Below are 15,092 nucleotides of genomic sequence, written 5' to 3'. Positions count from 1 at the left end.
CAAAGGGAGTCGTGAGTGAAAGTCTGAAAAATAATTATTTGACATATTTTTAAACTGTTTCGTAAATTCATAAATCTTGCTCGTTAGGCAAAAATAATTAGTTGTGATAAAGACGGGGATGAGATTTTTTAAAAAATTTTTTATTATTATATTATCCTTGTAGATTTTTTAATTACTTACTTACTATTTAAATATATATAAATGGTTGGAATAAAAGGATTTATCTATTTTTAAATAAGAAAAACATAATATCACCATAATTCAAGAATGAAACATTTATTTTTATATTGATATTATGAGCCTTTTTTCATTCATTATTTATAAAATATGAATTTAACAACATAAGTGCATCATAAATAATAAAGTTTAGTGTACCATCCTATCATCAACTATATTAAAAATAAACGGTTTTTTCATTTTTTTTGAATATAAAGTTTTGTTAAAGATAAAAAAATAGAAAGGTTAAATTTAAGTAAATTAAAGGAACAGTTATATAAAATAATATCGATGGTAATGTAAATTTTAGTATTATAAATATAAAGATTAAAAAAATGTAATATTAAGAAGAAAATGAATGGGAACTGTGATTTTTCATTTTTAGTATTTTAAGTTTTAGTTTATTTATGTTAAATGAAGAATCGCATATTGGTAGTCTGTATTGCGAGGATTTGCTTTGTAGAAATGGATATTAGTAGTAGGAATTTAGCTCAATTTAAATATATGTATTTAATTAATCAAGCGAAAAAAAGTGTCTTTTATTTGATAAAATAACATGGAAAAAAAAATCCATTATCAAGTAATTTTCTCATGAACTTTATACATAATAAAAAAAATATATCCTTTTTTTTATAAAATGTAAAACCAATTACGGTTATGAAACTAGTGTTGTTAAAAGACTAACTCAATCTAGAAAAATATTGCCTATATATACCTCAAAATTTCGCTAGTAGATGCCCAAACCTTTACTTCCTTCTACAAACAAAATCTTCAGGCTTGCGTAATAATATTCTAGATGAAATCTTGACTTAGCGGTTTTTAAAGATCGGCTCAAAAACAACACTATATGATGAAACATAGCTTCAAATTCATATTAACAATTTAAAAGTAATATAAATTGAGTAAAAATAAAAATAAATTTTAATATAGAACACAATTTGTTACAAATACGTAACATTATGTTATTTTAGATTTTGATTTATATTAAATAAATTGGCATCTTCAATTCGTATTAATATTAAATTTTCAACTTCTTAACAAAATTACAAACAAAAAAATTTGAATTGAATGAAAATAGTTACATTTATTTATATTATACATAATATAATTGTTTGAAGTGTAAGTAGAGATTATCAAAATATTAGGTAAAAATTATTATATTTATTTTAAATAAAGGAAACGTTTTCTTTTTAAATTATATTTCCCAAAAAAGTTTTTTATTTACAATTTTAAAATTTATCATAATTTTATCCGTTAGTTGGCGTTTAATGTTAAAAATTTGGTTTTCAATTCGTTTGAGGAGCATTTACTGAAAGAATGTGTAGTGTTGATTGACCAATGCAGAGTTTTATTTTCATTAGTCTATCCGAGATCCTGTTGACTTCAGGATAGATCTTGACTGAGAATGATGCCAACATACAATTTATACCAATCTCCAATCATTACAGTCTTCTAACCTTTCCATTTCGTCTCTTGTATGCACGCTATATCAACTTTTCTCTTGTTCAACATTGATGCCAATTCTCTCGTCTTATCTTTAAGTGTACCAATATTCAAACTTTCTAACCTTGTTTCCTTTGCTTTGACCTTTATTTTACTTTTCACAGGCTTTTTTTTAAAAAATAAAAACTTTGAGTTAACTTTGTGACCGATTTATATTCAATTTGCAAGACCCATATTGTTGGGTTCCATTTTTTATTTTCTTAGTTAATTTCACGTGTAGAACATAAATGTCGAAACTTGGGCCACTCAGCTTCATAATTTCCGGATAATAAGTAGGCAAACCTATTGACGCCAAATATGGCCAGAAATTATTTATTTTTTTTTGTTAATGCCAAGTAAATCATTTATCCCGAGAAAATATTTTAAATAAATATTCCGCTTATCAGCCCAACCCATAACCGAACAAGAACTGTAAACAGATATCTTATAAGTTTTATGGTCTTACTATTGGTGTTTTAAGTGAACTAAGGGTTAAATTTAGAGAGCCTTCGCATCAAATATATACATCATTAATAAAGTTCAAATACAATAAATTTCCATTTTAACTATATATGTTTTATTTTAAATAAATAAATTAAGGTTCCACTTTCTGAATCGCTAAAAAATAAGGATTCTCCGCTTAAATATTTTTATAGAAAAATTTTTAAAGAAATATTGAAAATATTAGATAATAGGGATATTAGACTCCCTTTTTTAAGAAATTAGCTAAAATATGGGAGACATATTATCAAGATTTCCAAAAGAAATTCCATAATTCGGGGAATCTTGATGTTATTAGTTCTTTTTAGAGATCTTTGAATAAAAAAACTCAATCTAAATACAACTTTTTACTTCCAAAATTTTAAAGGTGAGTATTTATTATAAATAAAATAATTTGCAATCATAATATTTATTTATCCATATAACTAACACCTACAAATAAAGACAGGATATAAAATACATAATATTGATCCGGATATCACATTATAATAGATGATATGGGTGTTAGGTAATTAACCTCACCCAATATTATATTAAATCATGAAAATATACATATAATTAATTAGTATGACCATATCTAATTGACTCATAATGTATAAATAGTATATTACAATATATTTCTACATTACTACAGCGAGATATAAAAGCTAGATTCCCTTTAGCAATTTAGAACCGATCCCCAGAAAAGATGTTATAGATCATTAATAATATTAGACCAGGACAACAAGAATTACGAATTTTTATTTTAAATGTTCTACAACATATGAAAGAATTAATACTACATTCAAAATACATATAATAAATCGAAAGACAAAATAAATTCGAGTTTGCATTGTGTACAATGTGTTATATAAGAGATTAAGCGGTGAGATCAAAAATTATTAGCGATCCGCTAACCCCCGCCTCTTTCACACTAAAACGCCGAAATTAAAATGGCGAATGCATGCCCAGTTTAGTTCCGAAATTGAGTTTGATTCGTTTTTGTTCTTTGGTCCAATGTTTGATTTCTCGCTTCTTCACCAATTCGAATAAAAAATAACAAACCAAGGGTCCCAACGTTATCAGGGCCCACGTGTACGGAGGGACAGATGCTAAAAAGTCGAAAAATGATTTAGTCTTGTGATCGATCCTTCCGGTTCGAACATAATTCCCCTTCCTTCTGGAACTCAAAAGGAAGATGTCCAGGGTATTATAAATGAGCTGGGCTAGCGTTAACACGGGGAAAACTACCCTCCAAACAGGATTTTTGAGCGGGTTACGTCGCCAAACGTGGTTGAAACGGTAAACGAAGGAGGAAGACATGAGAAGAGCGTTGAAGGAAAAGCAGAAGGTCATGAGACTTTGAGCCAGGCCCAGGTAAGCCGGTCTTTGAGTGTAATGCCAGTCTCTGAATGTTGGGGGATCGGAAGTATAGTTAATACTGTTATTGTTAGGTCCACGATTCTTGAGAGATTCCAAGTTGGAGCTAGAAAATAGGCTGTAATATAAAGGGTGGAAGAGAATTAATTAAATTTTTGATATATGAAAAAAAAACGAATAGCGCTATAAAGTATTATAAAGCTAAGTAATTTTGCATTAGGAAAAATGATTTGTCGGAAGAGAGAATAGTAAAAAAAAATGATTGAAGCATTGTATTGATTAAAGAATTTATGTTTAATTAAGCAGCGTTCCTGCGTTCGTGAGGTAAATATATATTACATATAAAATATGCTTTTCTAATCAAAGTAATACCACATTACCCAAAACAACGATTCCCCAACCAATGCATTTATTTAATCTTATTTCTCCAATTCATTTTTAAATTTCCCAATTAAAATAATAAGAATCTTATATTAGCTTATAAATAGTAGTGTTGTTAAATGGCTCGTTTCGAGCCGATTTTTAAAAACGGAAAACTCCATACTTCATCCAGACAAATATTACCCAAGCATGAAAATTTTGTTCGTAAGAAGGAACCAAGATCCAGACAAGATTTCTAATTTGTATAGACTTTCGTTCCTTCTATGAGCAAAATCTTCAGGGTTAGGCAATATTTTTTCTGAATGAATTATTGAGTCAGCCGTTTTTAAATATCGGCTCAAAACGAGCCCTTTAACAACACTAGGAATACCTATCTTAGGGAATTTTAGACAATTTTGACCTTAACTTTTGAGTCATTTATAAATTATATTAAAAAAAAATAAATATTTTTATGATTAAATTAATATTAAGTTTTAAAAAGTTTCATGGAAAAAATTTGTCTGAAATTCATGGGGTAGGTTATATTCCAAGCATGATGACATACATTTCTGGTAAAATCAAATTTTTTAAATTTTAAAATAGTGCGCTTTGTAGATCTCTCTATAGACACTAACATACATATATAAGATTTTACTTTTTTTTTTAAAAAAATTACATCAGAATTTATAAAATGAATATTAAAAAATATATTTAATATAAATTAATATTAAGTTTTAAAAAGTTTCATGGAAAAAATTTGTCTGAAATTCATGGGGTAGGTTATATTCCAAGCATGACGACATACTACATTTCCGGTAAAATCAAATTTTTTAAAATTTTAAAATAGTGCGCTTTGTAGATCTCTCTATAGACACTATTCATGGGGTAGGTTATATTCCAAGCATGACGACATACTACATTTCCGGTAAAATCAAATTTTTTAAAATTTTAAAATAGTGCGCTTTGTAGATCTCTCTATAGACACTAACATATATATATAAGATTTTACTTTTTTTAAAAAAAAATACATAAGAATTTATGAAATGAATATAAAAAAATATATTTAATATAAATTAATATTAAGTTTTAAAAAGTTTCATGGAAAAAATTTGTCTGAAATTCATGGGGTAGGTTATATTCCAAGCATGACGACATACTACATTTCCGGTAAAATCAAATTTTTTAAAATTTTAAAATAGTGCTCTCGGGCGGGCTGGGCCTAACTTTATAGATCTCTCTATAGACACTAACATATATATATATATAGATTTTATTTTATTTTTTAAAAAAATACATAAGAATTTATAAAAATGAATATAAAAAATTTAAAATTGGGAGATGGCAATAGATAAAAAAAAATATCGAATCTAAAAATTTTAGGGCGCCATTTTTTTTAGCGGAAGTAAGATTTCTTAGCTTATTTTTTTTTTGGAATTTCTTGACATGATTAATGATGTATTTATTTAATGTTTATTATTATTTTTTTCATATATTCAAAATCCTACCTTCAGCCTCATCGTGGCGGGGGAGTGGCAACGTCTTTTGGCGGCAAATGGAGGTCTAAAAGGTTCCCTGTGATCTGGGTCTAGAATAGGATCACCGTCTCCTCGACGGGGTGTAAAAACCACTTAAAGAGGTTGATGTCAGGAAGGGCATCCGATTGTAAAAACCATGCTACAAAAATTTCCCTATGGTTACAACAAAGCATGGGCGGGGTACAGCCCAAAGTACCCCGTGGGCCTCCTCATCCGCCTACGACAAAAAGAAGGATGGGAAACCTGGTGGAACCACTATTCATGAAAATGAAACCTATGACGGCCATAAACGACCTAATAAAAAGTGGAGAAACCAGTTTACGGGTGATCGAGTTAGGGTCGCGACATGGAATGTTGGGAGTATGACGGGAAGAGCGGGAGAAGTCGTCGATGTATTGCACAGAAGACATATAGATGTGTGCTGCATACAGGAGACTAGATGGAAAGGAAATGGGACCAGAATGATTGGCAAGACTAGCGAAAAGTATAAATTCTTTTGGCAAGGAGGTAATGATGGTAAGGCTGGAGTTGGGGTATTGGTTGCGGAGAAATTGGTAGACAAAGTAGTCGAAGTGAGAAGGCTAGACAACCAGATAATGGTTATCAAGATGATTATTGGTAGAAAGCTATATAATATGATCTCGGCATATGTTCCTCAGGTTGGAAGAAGTGAAGAAGAGAAAGATGTATTTTGGGACAGTCTATTGGGGGTGACATCGAGACTGGCAAATGAAGAGGGGATTATCCTGGCTGGCGATCTGAATGGACATGTGGGAGCGAGTAGTGAGGGTTATGAAGGAGTACATGGAGGGTTCAGTTATGGCATGAGAAATTTGGAAGGAGAGAGGATTTTAGAATTTAGTGATGCTATGGATATGATTGTTTGTAATACAATGTTTAAGAAAGAATCAGAGAAGCTGGTGACTTATAAGTCGGGTAGTACCAAAAGTGTTGTGGATTACTTGTTATTAAGGAGATGTGATCGATGTATAATAAAAAATGTGAAAGTGATACCGGGAGAGGAATGTATAAATCAGCATCGACTAGTTGTAGGAGATCTCACTCTTAAAGGTGCCAGGGTCACTAAAAGAAAGTTTGTCCCAAGGCTGAAGGTTTGGAAATTGAAGGAGGAGAATGCTAGACGTCAATTCAATATGGCATTGGCGATTAGGGAGGCGGAGGTGGCACAAGCATCTGGGGTGAATGACAAGTGGGAAGCCATGAAGAAAGCTTGGGTAATGACAACTGAGGAGGTATGTGGATGGACAAAAGGGCCGCCTAGACATAAGGAGACTTGGTGGTGGAGCCCAGAGGTAGCGAAAGCCGTGGATGAGAAACGGAGGTGTTTCAAAGTATGGTATAATAGCAAAGAAAATAGTGATAATGATATTTACAAGATGGCTAAAAGAAATGCTAAGAAATTAATAGCGAAGGCTCAAGAAGAAAAAAGACACGAGTTTGCTAAAGAAATGAAATGCGCTGATGGAATTGGAAATATGGTTAGAATGGCAAAACAGATGTCAAAAAAGAGGCAGGATGTGATAGGTGTAAAGTGTTTGAAAAATATGGAAGGAAAAATGATGATTGATAGTAGTGGTATTAAGAACACCTGGAAGATTTACATGAAAGGACTTTTGAATGAAGAAAATGAATGGAATAATAATATTAGTTGTGCAAAGGTAGAAGGTCCAGGGTGTAAATTTGGCAAGGACGAGATAAGGAGAGCAGTGAAAAAGATGAAGAAAGGGAAGGCATCGGGTTTAACGATGGTGGTATCAGAGATGTTTAAAGGTTCTGATGATTTAGGGATTGAATGGTTAATGAATTTAGCAAATCAGATTGTCACAGAAGGTACTATTCCCGAGGACTGGCGAAGAAGTATAATTATCCCAGTATACAAGGGGAAAGGTGATCCTTTAGATTGTGGGTCTTACAGAGCTATTAAACTCTTGGAACATGCAATGAAAGTATTTGAGAGAGTGTTAGAAAAGCGGATAAGGGAACAAATCAAAATTGATGAAATGCAGTTTGGTTTTACATCGGGAAAAGGCACGATAGATGCAATTTTTGTGGTGAGACAAATTCAGGAGAAGTATCTTGCGAAGGAAAAGAAACTCTATTATGCGTTTGTTGATTTGGAGAAAGCATTTGATAGGGTGCCGCGTGAGATTACAAGATGGGCCTTGAGAAAATCCGGTGTGGAGGAATGGTTAGTTACCGCAGTGATGGCAATGTATGTTGAAGCACAAACAGCAGTACGGACGGATCATGGTGATAGTGACAGCTTTGAGGTGAAGGTAGGACTTCATCAAGGATCCGTGCTGAGTCCATTATTATTTATCTTAGTAATGGATGTGGTGGCTAGAGAAATGCGTGAAGGACTTCCCTGGGAGATATTATATGCAGATGACCTTGTATTAATGGCAAACAGTGAGGGAGAATTGAGGGATAAAGTTATTAAATGGAAGATGACTATGGAAGCAAAGGGCCTGAAAATGAATGCATCAAAAACAAAGGTGATGATTGGTGGGGAAAATCTAAAGATAGAAGAATCAGGTAAGTGGCCTTGTGGTGTATGTGGGAAAGGAGTTGCTAGAAATTCTATCCAATGTACCAGATGCCAGAAATGGGTACATAAAAGATGTAGTGGGAAAAAAGGCAGTTTGATGTTAGAAAGAATGACCTTTATTTGTAAAACATGCATGAAAGGGATACATAATAATGATAACCTAAAAAATGGTGGTCTGGATATTGGCAATGGGTTAATTCTAGAAAAAGTGGATAAGTTTTGTTATTTAGGTGATATGCTAAACGCAGATGGTGGTGTAGATTCTGCTGTTGTTGCAAGGATCAGACAAGCTTGGAAGAAGTTCAGAGAGATGTCATCTATTCTTACAAATAAAAAAGTTTCTCTGAAGTTAAAGGGGAAAGTTTACGTAAGCTGCGTGAGGAGTTGTTTAGTTTATGGCGGTGAAACATGGGCAATGAAAGCAATTTACGAAGCCAAATTAGAAAGAACAGAGATGAGGATGGTTAGATGGATGTGTGGGGTATCTCTGAGAGAGAGAAAAACTAGCAAGGAATTGCGAGCAAGATTAGGTATAGAAATGATTGGTATGGTAATGCGACGAAATAGACTAAGATGGTTTGGGCATGTGGAACGTATGACAAGAGATGACTGGGTAAAGAGATGCACAATGATGGAAGTAGGAGGATCAAGACCTAGAGGAAGACCCAAGATGACGTGGACAAATGTGATAGCGGCGGATATGAGAAGCTTGAATCTTACAAGTATTGATGCTCAGGACCGTCAAAAATGGAAAAGAAAAATCAGAGGGAAAACTGGCCTACCCGGGTAAACCTGGAAATCGCCATAAAACGGAGAAGAAGAAGATTTTCTTGTAACCCGTAAAGCTTAAATAAACAAATAATATCATAATATTACCTTTAAAAAAAAAAATATTAGTTTTTTTTTCTTCTACATATTTTTGTGATAAATTTTGCGTTTAAATAAATTATGATAATATAAGTTTGAAAATTTGTTTAGAAATCCGGAGTAAAATATAATTATATATATTAGAGACCTGCAGAGGTACCATTAGAACGGCCCGGCCCGGATATATTTAAAAAAATTAAAATATGGCCCGGTCCTAAACCCGGGCCGGGGCTTAGAGGGCCAGGCCTGCTGGTCTCTGATATATATATAGAGGTGGTCTAAAAGTCAAAAGATATTATTTTAAAATTTTACAATTATAATAATCCTAAATAAATTAGTACATAAAAAGACCGCAAGTTGAAAAATGTAAGAAGATATAGTTTTTTTTACTGTATATATTTTTTTTCTTCTTCTAATAGTGGTTTTTTTTTTTTTGTAAAAGAGTTTTTAATAATTAAACAGTAAAAATATAACAATTGGAACAAAACAAAGGCTAAAAAAGATGGAGTTTATGTCATTTATTATTGCTTCCTATCCTACCCATCAAAAAATATATATATATATAATAGACTAATAAATTTAGAGTGAGAAAGAGAATGCCGTGATATCTCAACGGTAACAAAGTATAAATGTTAATATTAATTATCCATTGAAATTTTTAATTTATTATAATAAATATGATTTTTAAATAAAATCTTATGGCCAGTTGAAACATACCATGTTTGGACTAAGCCAGAAGATCAAATTCCACAGAAACTCATTCAGATCAAAAAAAACTATTATTAGATACAGCTATATAATTCAAATTTTATTTTAAAGATTAAGGATGTGTTGGCTATGCACTGATATTAAATTTGTTTGATACTTTTAAATGTATCCTGGCTTGAAGCTTATTAGTCTTATTTAATTATAAAACCTTCCACCACATCTCACAATAAAATTCATAAAAAGGATATTTTATATTATCCCAGGAAAATTACTTTTGTCGATATGAATTTTTAAATATAAATTTAAAATTAAAAAGATTATGATTTTTATAATTAATTATAAATATATTTTAACATTTTTTTTATGTGTCCGCTACTGAAAAAAAGTAACGCGCTAATCGCTACTGAAAAAAGTAGCGCGATAATTGTAACGAGCTACTTCAACAACACTGCTTAGTAGTCAGCTCTAAATATATATATATATATACTTATTTGTGAATAATCATTTATTTAATTTTTTTACTAAGGAAAGGTCAAAAGTGTGCAATTTCGGCCATTACGATTAGCCGGCGGCATCTCGGCCATTTGTTTATCGCACAAAGAACTCAATATAAATCCGTAGGTCACCAACAGTAAACCCAGGAACGGGATAAATTTCAGCAAGAATATGAACACGTTGAAAGCTATTTTCTAGAACGTATTGTTAGAAAACATAAAATAAATATGTAATGTATAAATAGTATTAATACGTTTTTTGTCGCGTTAAAAACTTCGAATTCTTGCCTGAAAAATATTACCTACGCCTCAAAATTTGGGCCAAACCATAATTTTTATCAAAGACCTGCAGAGTTACCATTTGTACGGCCCAACCCGGATTTGTTTTTCAAAAATTTTTTCCGGTCCGGCCGGGTTTGTAATTTCAGGCCCGGCCCGGATTTAAAAACCGCCCGACCCGAGCTTAGGGTCGGGCCTGCGGGTCCCTGATTTTTATGTTGCGAAACCTCGGATGCTTAGACCTCGTTTATTGGTTAAACGATACCACACTTTTTTTTTTAAATATAATACCTTTCCAAATATATATATATTTTTTTAAAAAAAAACTCTTTGTGATTTTTATGCATAGGACAAATCTTTCATGATGCAGTCAATTTTTCTTTCAAAAAAAAAGATTACTTAATTTTGTGATCTTTAAAAAATTTTTTGTTAAAAATAGAAAAATATTTGTTCAAAATTGCAAAATTTTGAAGATTTTCTTTTTTTTTTCAAACTCCTTGATCATATTACGAAACCGTGAGAAGTCTAAAATAGCTAAGGTGAATTTTCTTTACTACTCCAGTAGACCTATAAAAGTTGGGTTGGCATCTATCTGAAAAGCAGAGATTAATATTTACTACAATAAATTAAAGTTTAATTTGGAATGCGATAGAGATATAATAGTTTTAAAACTGGGGTGGGGAAGGGGGGAGGGGCTAAAGTTAGAACTCCACTTAACAACTACCATCATACCGAGCTAATTCCTAAACCAACCTAACCACCGAGGGTTAGCCAGGAATCCGCTCTTTCAAATTAACTCCTGGCATAACCATCTTTCCATATTTAATATGTATATATAAATGAGGCAATACCTCTTTAGTGACTAGCGCATTTTTAGCGGTCGCCATGTCCATAACTTTAAGCTTAGCGGGATTCGCTAGGAGGGATACGGTAAGCGTGGGACATACGATGGTCAGTAACCAGACCACGTTGTAAGCGTTGAACATGGGAGGAAGGAAGACGAGAAACGAGATCATATGGCTCAACGAGAGGTACAGGTTAAAATAAACCATGAAAATGCAGCTGGAGATTATGTTGGCGGATATTTGTCTGGCCTTTAAAATACGGTGAGGTGAGAGGGATATAAAAATATTTAAACAAATCATCATGAAAAAGTTTCAATAAGGATTGCTTATTAAATTAAGTTTAAAATTTTATAAATTTACTAAATCGCCAGTTTTTTTTACTATGGCTGTTCCGAACCGATATCAAATATATTAACAAATCGGTGGCAAATATTTACCGTCTAAAAAATCGAACCGGGCCGGTATTTTAAAAAAACTGATTCGATTTGATATTATTAATGTTTGGCGGAGGGGGGGAGGGGTTAATTCATGATTATATATATATAACTATAATACTTTATTTTGTATATAATTTGCTAATAATAATAATAATAATAATAATGATTTTTATTTATAAGGTTTGAAAAGAATATTGAAATATTTTTAAAGAGGAAGAGCAACTAAAGATGCGATATTTATTATTTATGATTATATACACAAAATTTAACGCGTTTCCCGTTCATGGCAAAAACCGAATGCGTTTCACTTTCAAAAAAAGATTCGTTCAAAAATATTGAAACAAGTAAATGATTTTAAAAAAAAATCTAACGGGTCGCGTTCAAGTCATAAATACCCAAAATCTCTAAATGAGATGATGATTAACTTCCGATTCAATAATAAAACAAAATAACACTTAATCATTCGCGACATCACCCAAAGTCGAATTGTCGCGAGAAAGAAACGTATGTTTCTCGTTTTATGCATAGTTTACAGAGTTAATATTTATTTATTCGTAAAAAAGAACATATCAGAAATTTTTTTTAAAAAAATGAACATTGAGGTTATTAAGATGAGGTGGCAAAATAAAAATAAAATTTAAATATCGGATTTATTATGAGTATCGAAAAAGTATCGGAAACGTATCTGTTGAAAAAAAATTTGTGGGATAGACTGTTGCATGTGCGCATGTGCGCTGTTATTTTATTACTTACTAAATAATTTATATTTAAAATGTCAGTTAAACTATTATATATTTAAATACTTAAATAATTTATATTTAAAAGTTCAGTTATATATCTTAAGGCAACAGAATAAAATATATATTTTTATTTGACAATCACTTTTTTTCTGATATATAATAACTTGTATTTGTTTTCTTTTTATAAATTAGATAAATAAAATACCAAATTACTATAATAACCATTCTAGATTAAATATTCAAGCCTTATAAATTCTTTTTCATTAGCCTATATTACATCCTGTGCGACCATTCTAATAACCATTCTACTTAAAATATTCAAGCCTTATAATTATCGTTCTCATTATAGACAAATACCAAGTTTTTACCCTTAGCATAATTAATATAAATCAATTAAATTTCCACAATTGATTTTTTGACACCCCGATAACTAGTATTGTAGTTGAGTCGATTCAAAATAATGTTATGCAATCTCTTCGATATTTGGCAAATAGAAGTCCAAACCTGTGTGCCACCAGTGCGCAGAATCTCGGGGTTCATAATTATTGGCTAAAATCTTACTTGGTTTGACCCAACAATACTACGTTCACAAATTTTTTTCTAAAAAACTCAGCCCATCTAATTTTTTCCCCAAAGTCGAAAGGATATCCCTTACCCTACGGCTATCTATTTCTACGACAACACCGTTTTATAAATCAATAGTGTCTCGGTATCTGCATTTGTGTATTTGTTAATTGAATCGTGTCATAAATAAAATTTTTAAATTTATTATTATGAATTTACTGTTTTATTATATATAGATTTGAGTATTTTTGTATGACAAGCTCTTTAAATACACAGGAGATATAAGCTTACTACCAAATTATAATTTTTGAATAGTATTAATAATCAAAATATTAACTTGAAATATCATTTTAAAAAATATATATGTATATCGAATGTATAATAGTGCGCACACAAAATCGAGCGTTTACGTTTTGCCGTAATTTTTAAATAAAAAAAACGCAACACGTCCATGGTTTAAAATTGAGTTAGTTTATCAGTTCGATTCAAAATTTTAAATAAGTTCTAAAAAAAAGGATTCGTCTTTGAAAATTATATTATCGTCTGCGTTCTTATTTCTTTAATTTCTTAAAATATTCCCTTTTTAGGATATAAGTAAGTTATTTATATTACAATTTTTATATAATTATTACAAAGCCAAGAATAAAAAAAAGGATTTGTCTTTGAAAATTATATTATCGTCTGCGTTCTTTATTTCTTTAATTTCTTAAATATTCCCTTTTTAGGATATAAGTAAGTTATTTATATTACAATTTTTATATAAATTATTACAAAGCGAAGAATGAAAAAATTATTGAAAACGCAAACCTATATGCGTTTTTTTTAAAATGGTTTCTACCGCCAAACGGTAATTTTACCGATTCGCACGAGGCCATTTAAAATGCATTATTGGCGTTTGCAACGCAGCGCTTGAAACGCTCAATTTGTTGGCACTATAATGCCTGGGCAAGCTCATTAAAATTTTTAGATATATTCGGTCAGGCCTATAATTTACAAAAAAAAACAGGAAATAAATTTTATTCTTAGTTAGGTTTAGGCAGTTCTTATCTTAAAAATGAAATAAGCACATTGTTTCATTATTTTATAAAGAATATTTAATCATCAAATTCACCTTTTTAATGACACGTGTTATGCAAAGATTGTCATCCGGCTGAAAGTTGTAACTGCAGGTCAACGATATCAGTTCACCCGCGAGCCCGTAGTAAGATAATAGGGTAGTATCCTTATTTTTGCCGGCCATTATTTTGTTATTATGATGGAGGCCACCATTTTCGGACGGGTACGACGCGGAATTGAGACACAGATGGGGTAACAGGGGCCGAACGGACATGGCCAAGTCGGATACGGCGAACCGTTTCAAGTTCTGAAGGTTAAAACAACTTCCTAGAGTGACCACCACTTCGCGGTACTCCTGCATTATGCCTATCATACCTTAAGGAGATAAATATTTCATATATTTTAAAAAGGAATAATATAAAAATGGAAATGATTAAGAAAAGAATGGAAAGAAGAATTAAATGAGAAAAAAAAACATTTTTCAATTACTTTCTCTTTGTAATATAAGTTACTAGTAGTTAAAATTTCTAAGAATACCGAAAGAACAGAAATATAAGAAGTGGGAATTATACAGAGTAAAAGCTAAAAAAATAATGGAATATGCGTTAGTGCCATATTAATTTTTATTTTATGTGTGATGTGATATCGAGTTTTGTAAAAAATGTAGATTGGGTATCAGGTTGGTACGATAAAATCAAAATTGATTAAAATCAATAATTTTTTAATATTTGAAATTACGATTTCAAATATTAATTCTTTTTTTTTTGTCCATATCTTAAATAATTATTAATGTTTAAGTTTTAATTTAGTAGCTTCATATATAATTTCACGTGTTGCGTTTAATCATAAAGTATATTTTTTTTTTGGGGGGGGGGGGGGATATTTAATACGATAATTTATCGTAACATTGTTTTAAGGAAATATAAGATAAAAATTTCTATAATTATTTCTGTTCCTGCAGCAAACTCAGAGTATTTTATCCAGAAAAATATCACGCGAGCCTGAAGATTTTTCTCATAGATGGTTGAATATCTATCAGCGAAATCTCGCGGCTTAGGCACAAAAAAATTTCTGGCTAGA

At 31.1% G+C, this 15,092-nt stretch overlaps 1 protein-coding gene across 3 annotated transcripts in view; it reads right to left on the bottom strand.

The window, feature by feature from the left end:
* Window positions 1–2,664: 2,664 nt before the first annotated feature.
* Window positions 2,665–15,092, bottom strand: part of LOC135930011 (uncharacterized) — a 29,985-nt gene continuing 17,557 nt past the window's right edge. The window contains exons 18-21 of one of the 3 annotated variants that reach the window (XM_065466772.1): window positions 14,068–14,387; window positions 11,222–11,464; window positions 10,120–10,286; window positions 2,665–3,676 (exon numbers count right to left, since the gene is read on the bottom strand). In XM_065466772.1, coding sequence (XP_065322844.1) covers window positions 3,127–3,676; window positions 10,120–10,286; window positions 11,222–11,464; window positions 14,068–14,387 — 1,280 coding nt within the window. In that variant the 3' untranslated portion in view covers window positions 2,665–3,126. Of the gene's footprint in view, window positions 3,677–7,019; window positions 8,868–10,119; window positions 10,287–11,221; window positions 11,465–14,067; window positions 14,388–15,092 lie in introns of those variants that run through there. The other 2 variants (XM_065466773.1, XM_065466774.1) reach the window with 2 other exon arrangements.

The sequence above is a fragment of the Gordionus sp. m RMFG-2023 genome, chromosome 5, assembly GCF_954871325.1.
Source record: "Gordionus sp. m RMFG-2023 chromosome 5, tfGorSpeb1-WG-v2, whole genome shotgun sequence".
Taxonomy (NCBI): domain Eukaryota; kingdom Metazoa; phylum Nematomorpha; class Gordioida; order Chordodea; family Parachordodidae; genus Gordionus; species Gordionus sp. m RMFG-2023.
This window is presented reverse-complemented; position numbering and strand designations above follow the sequence as displayed.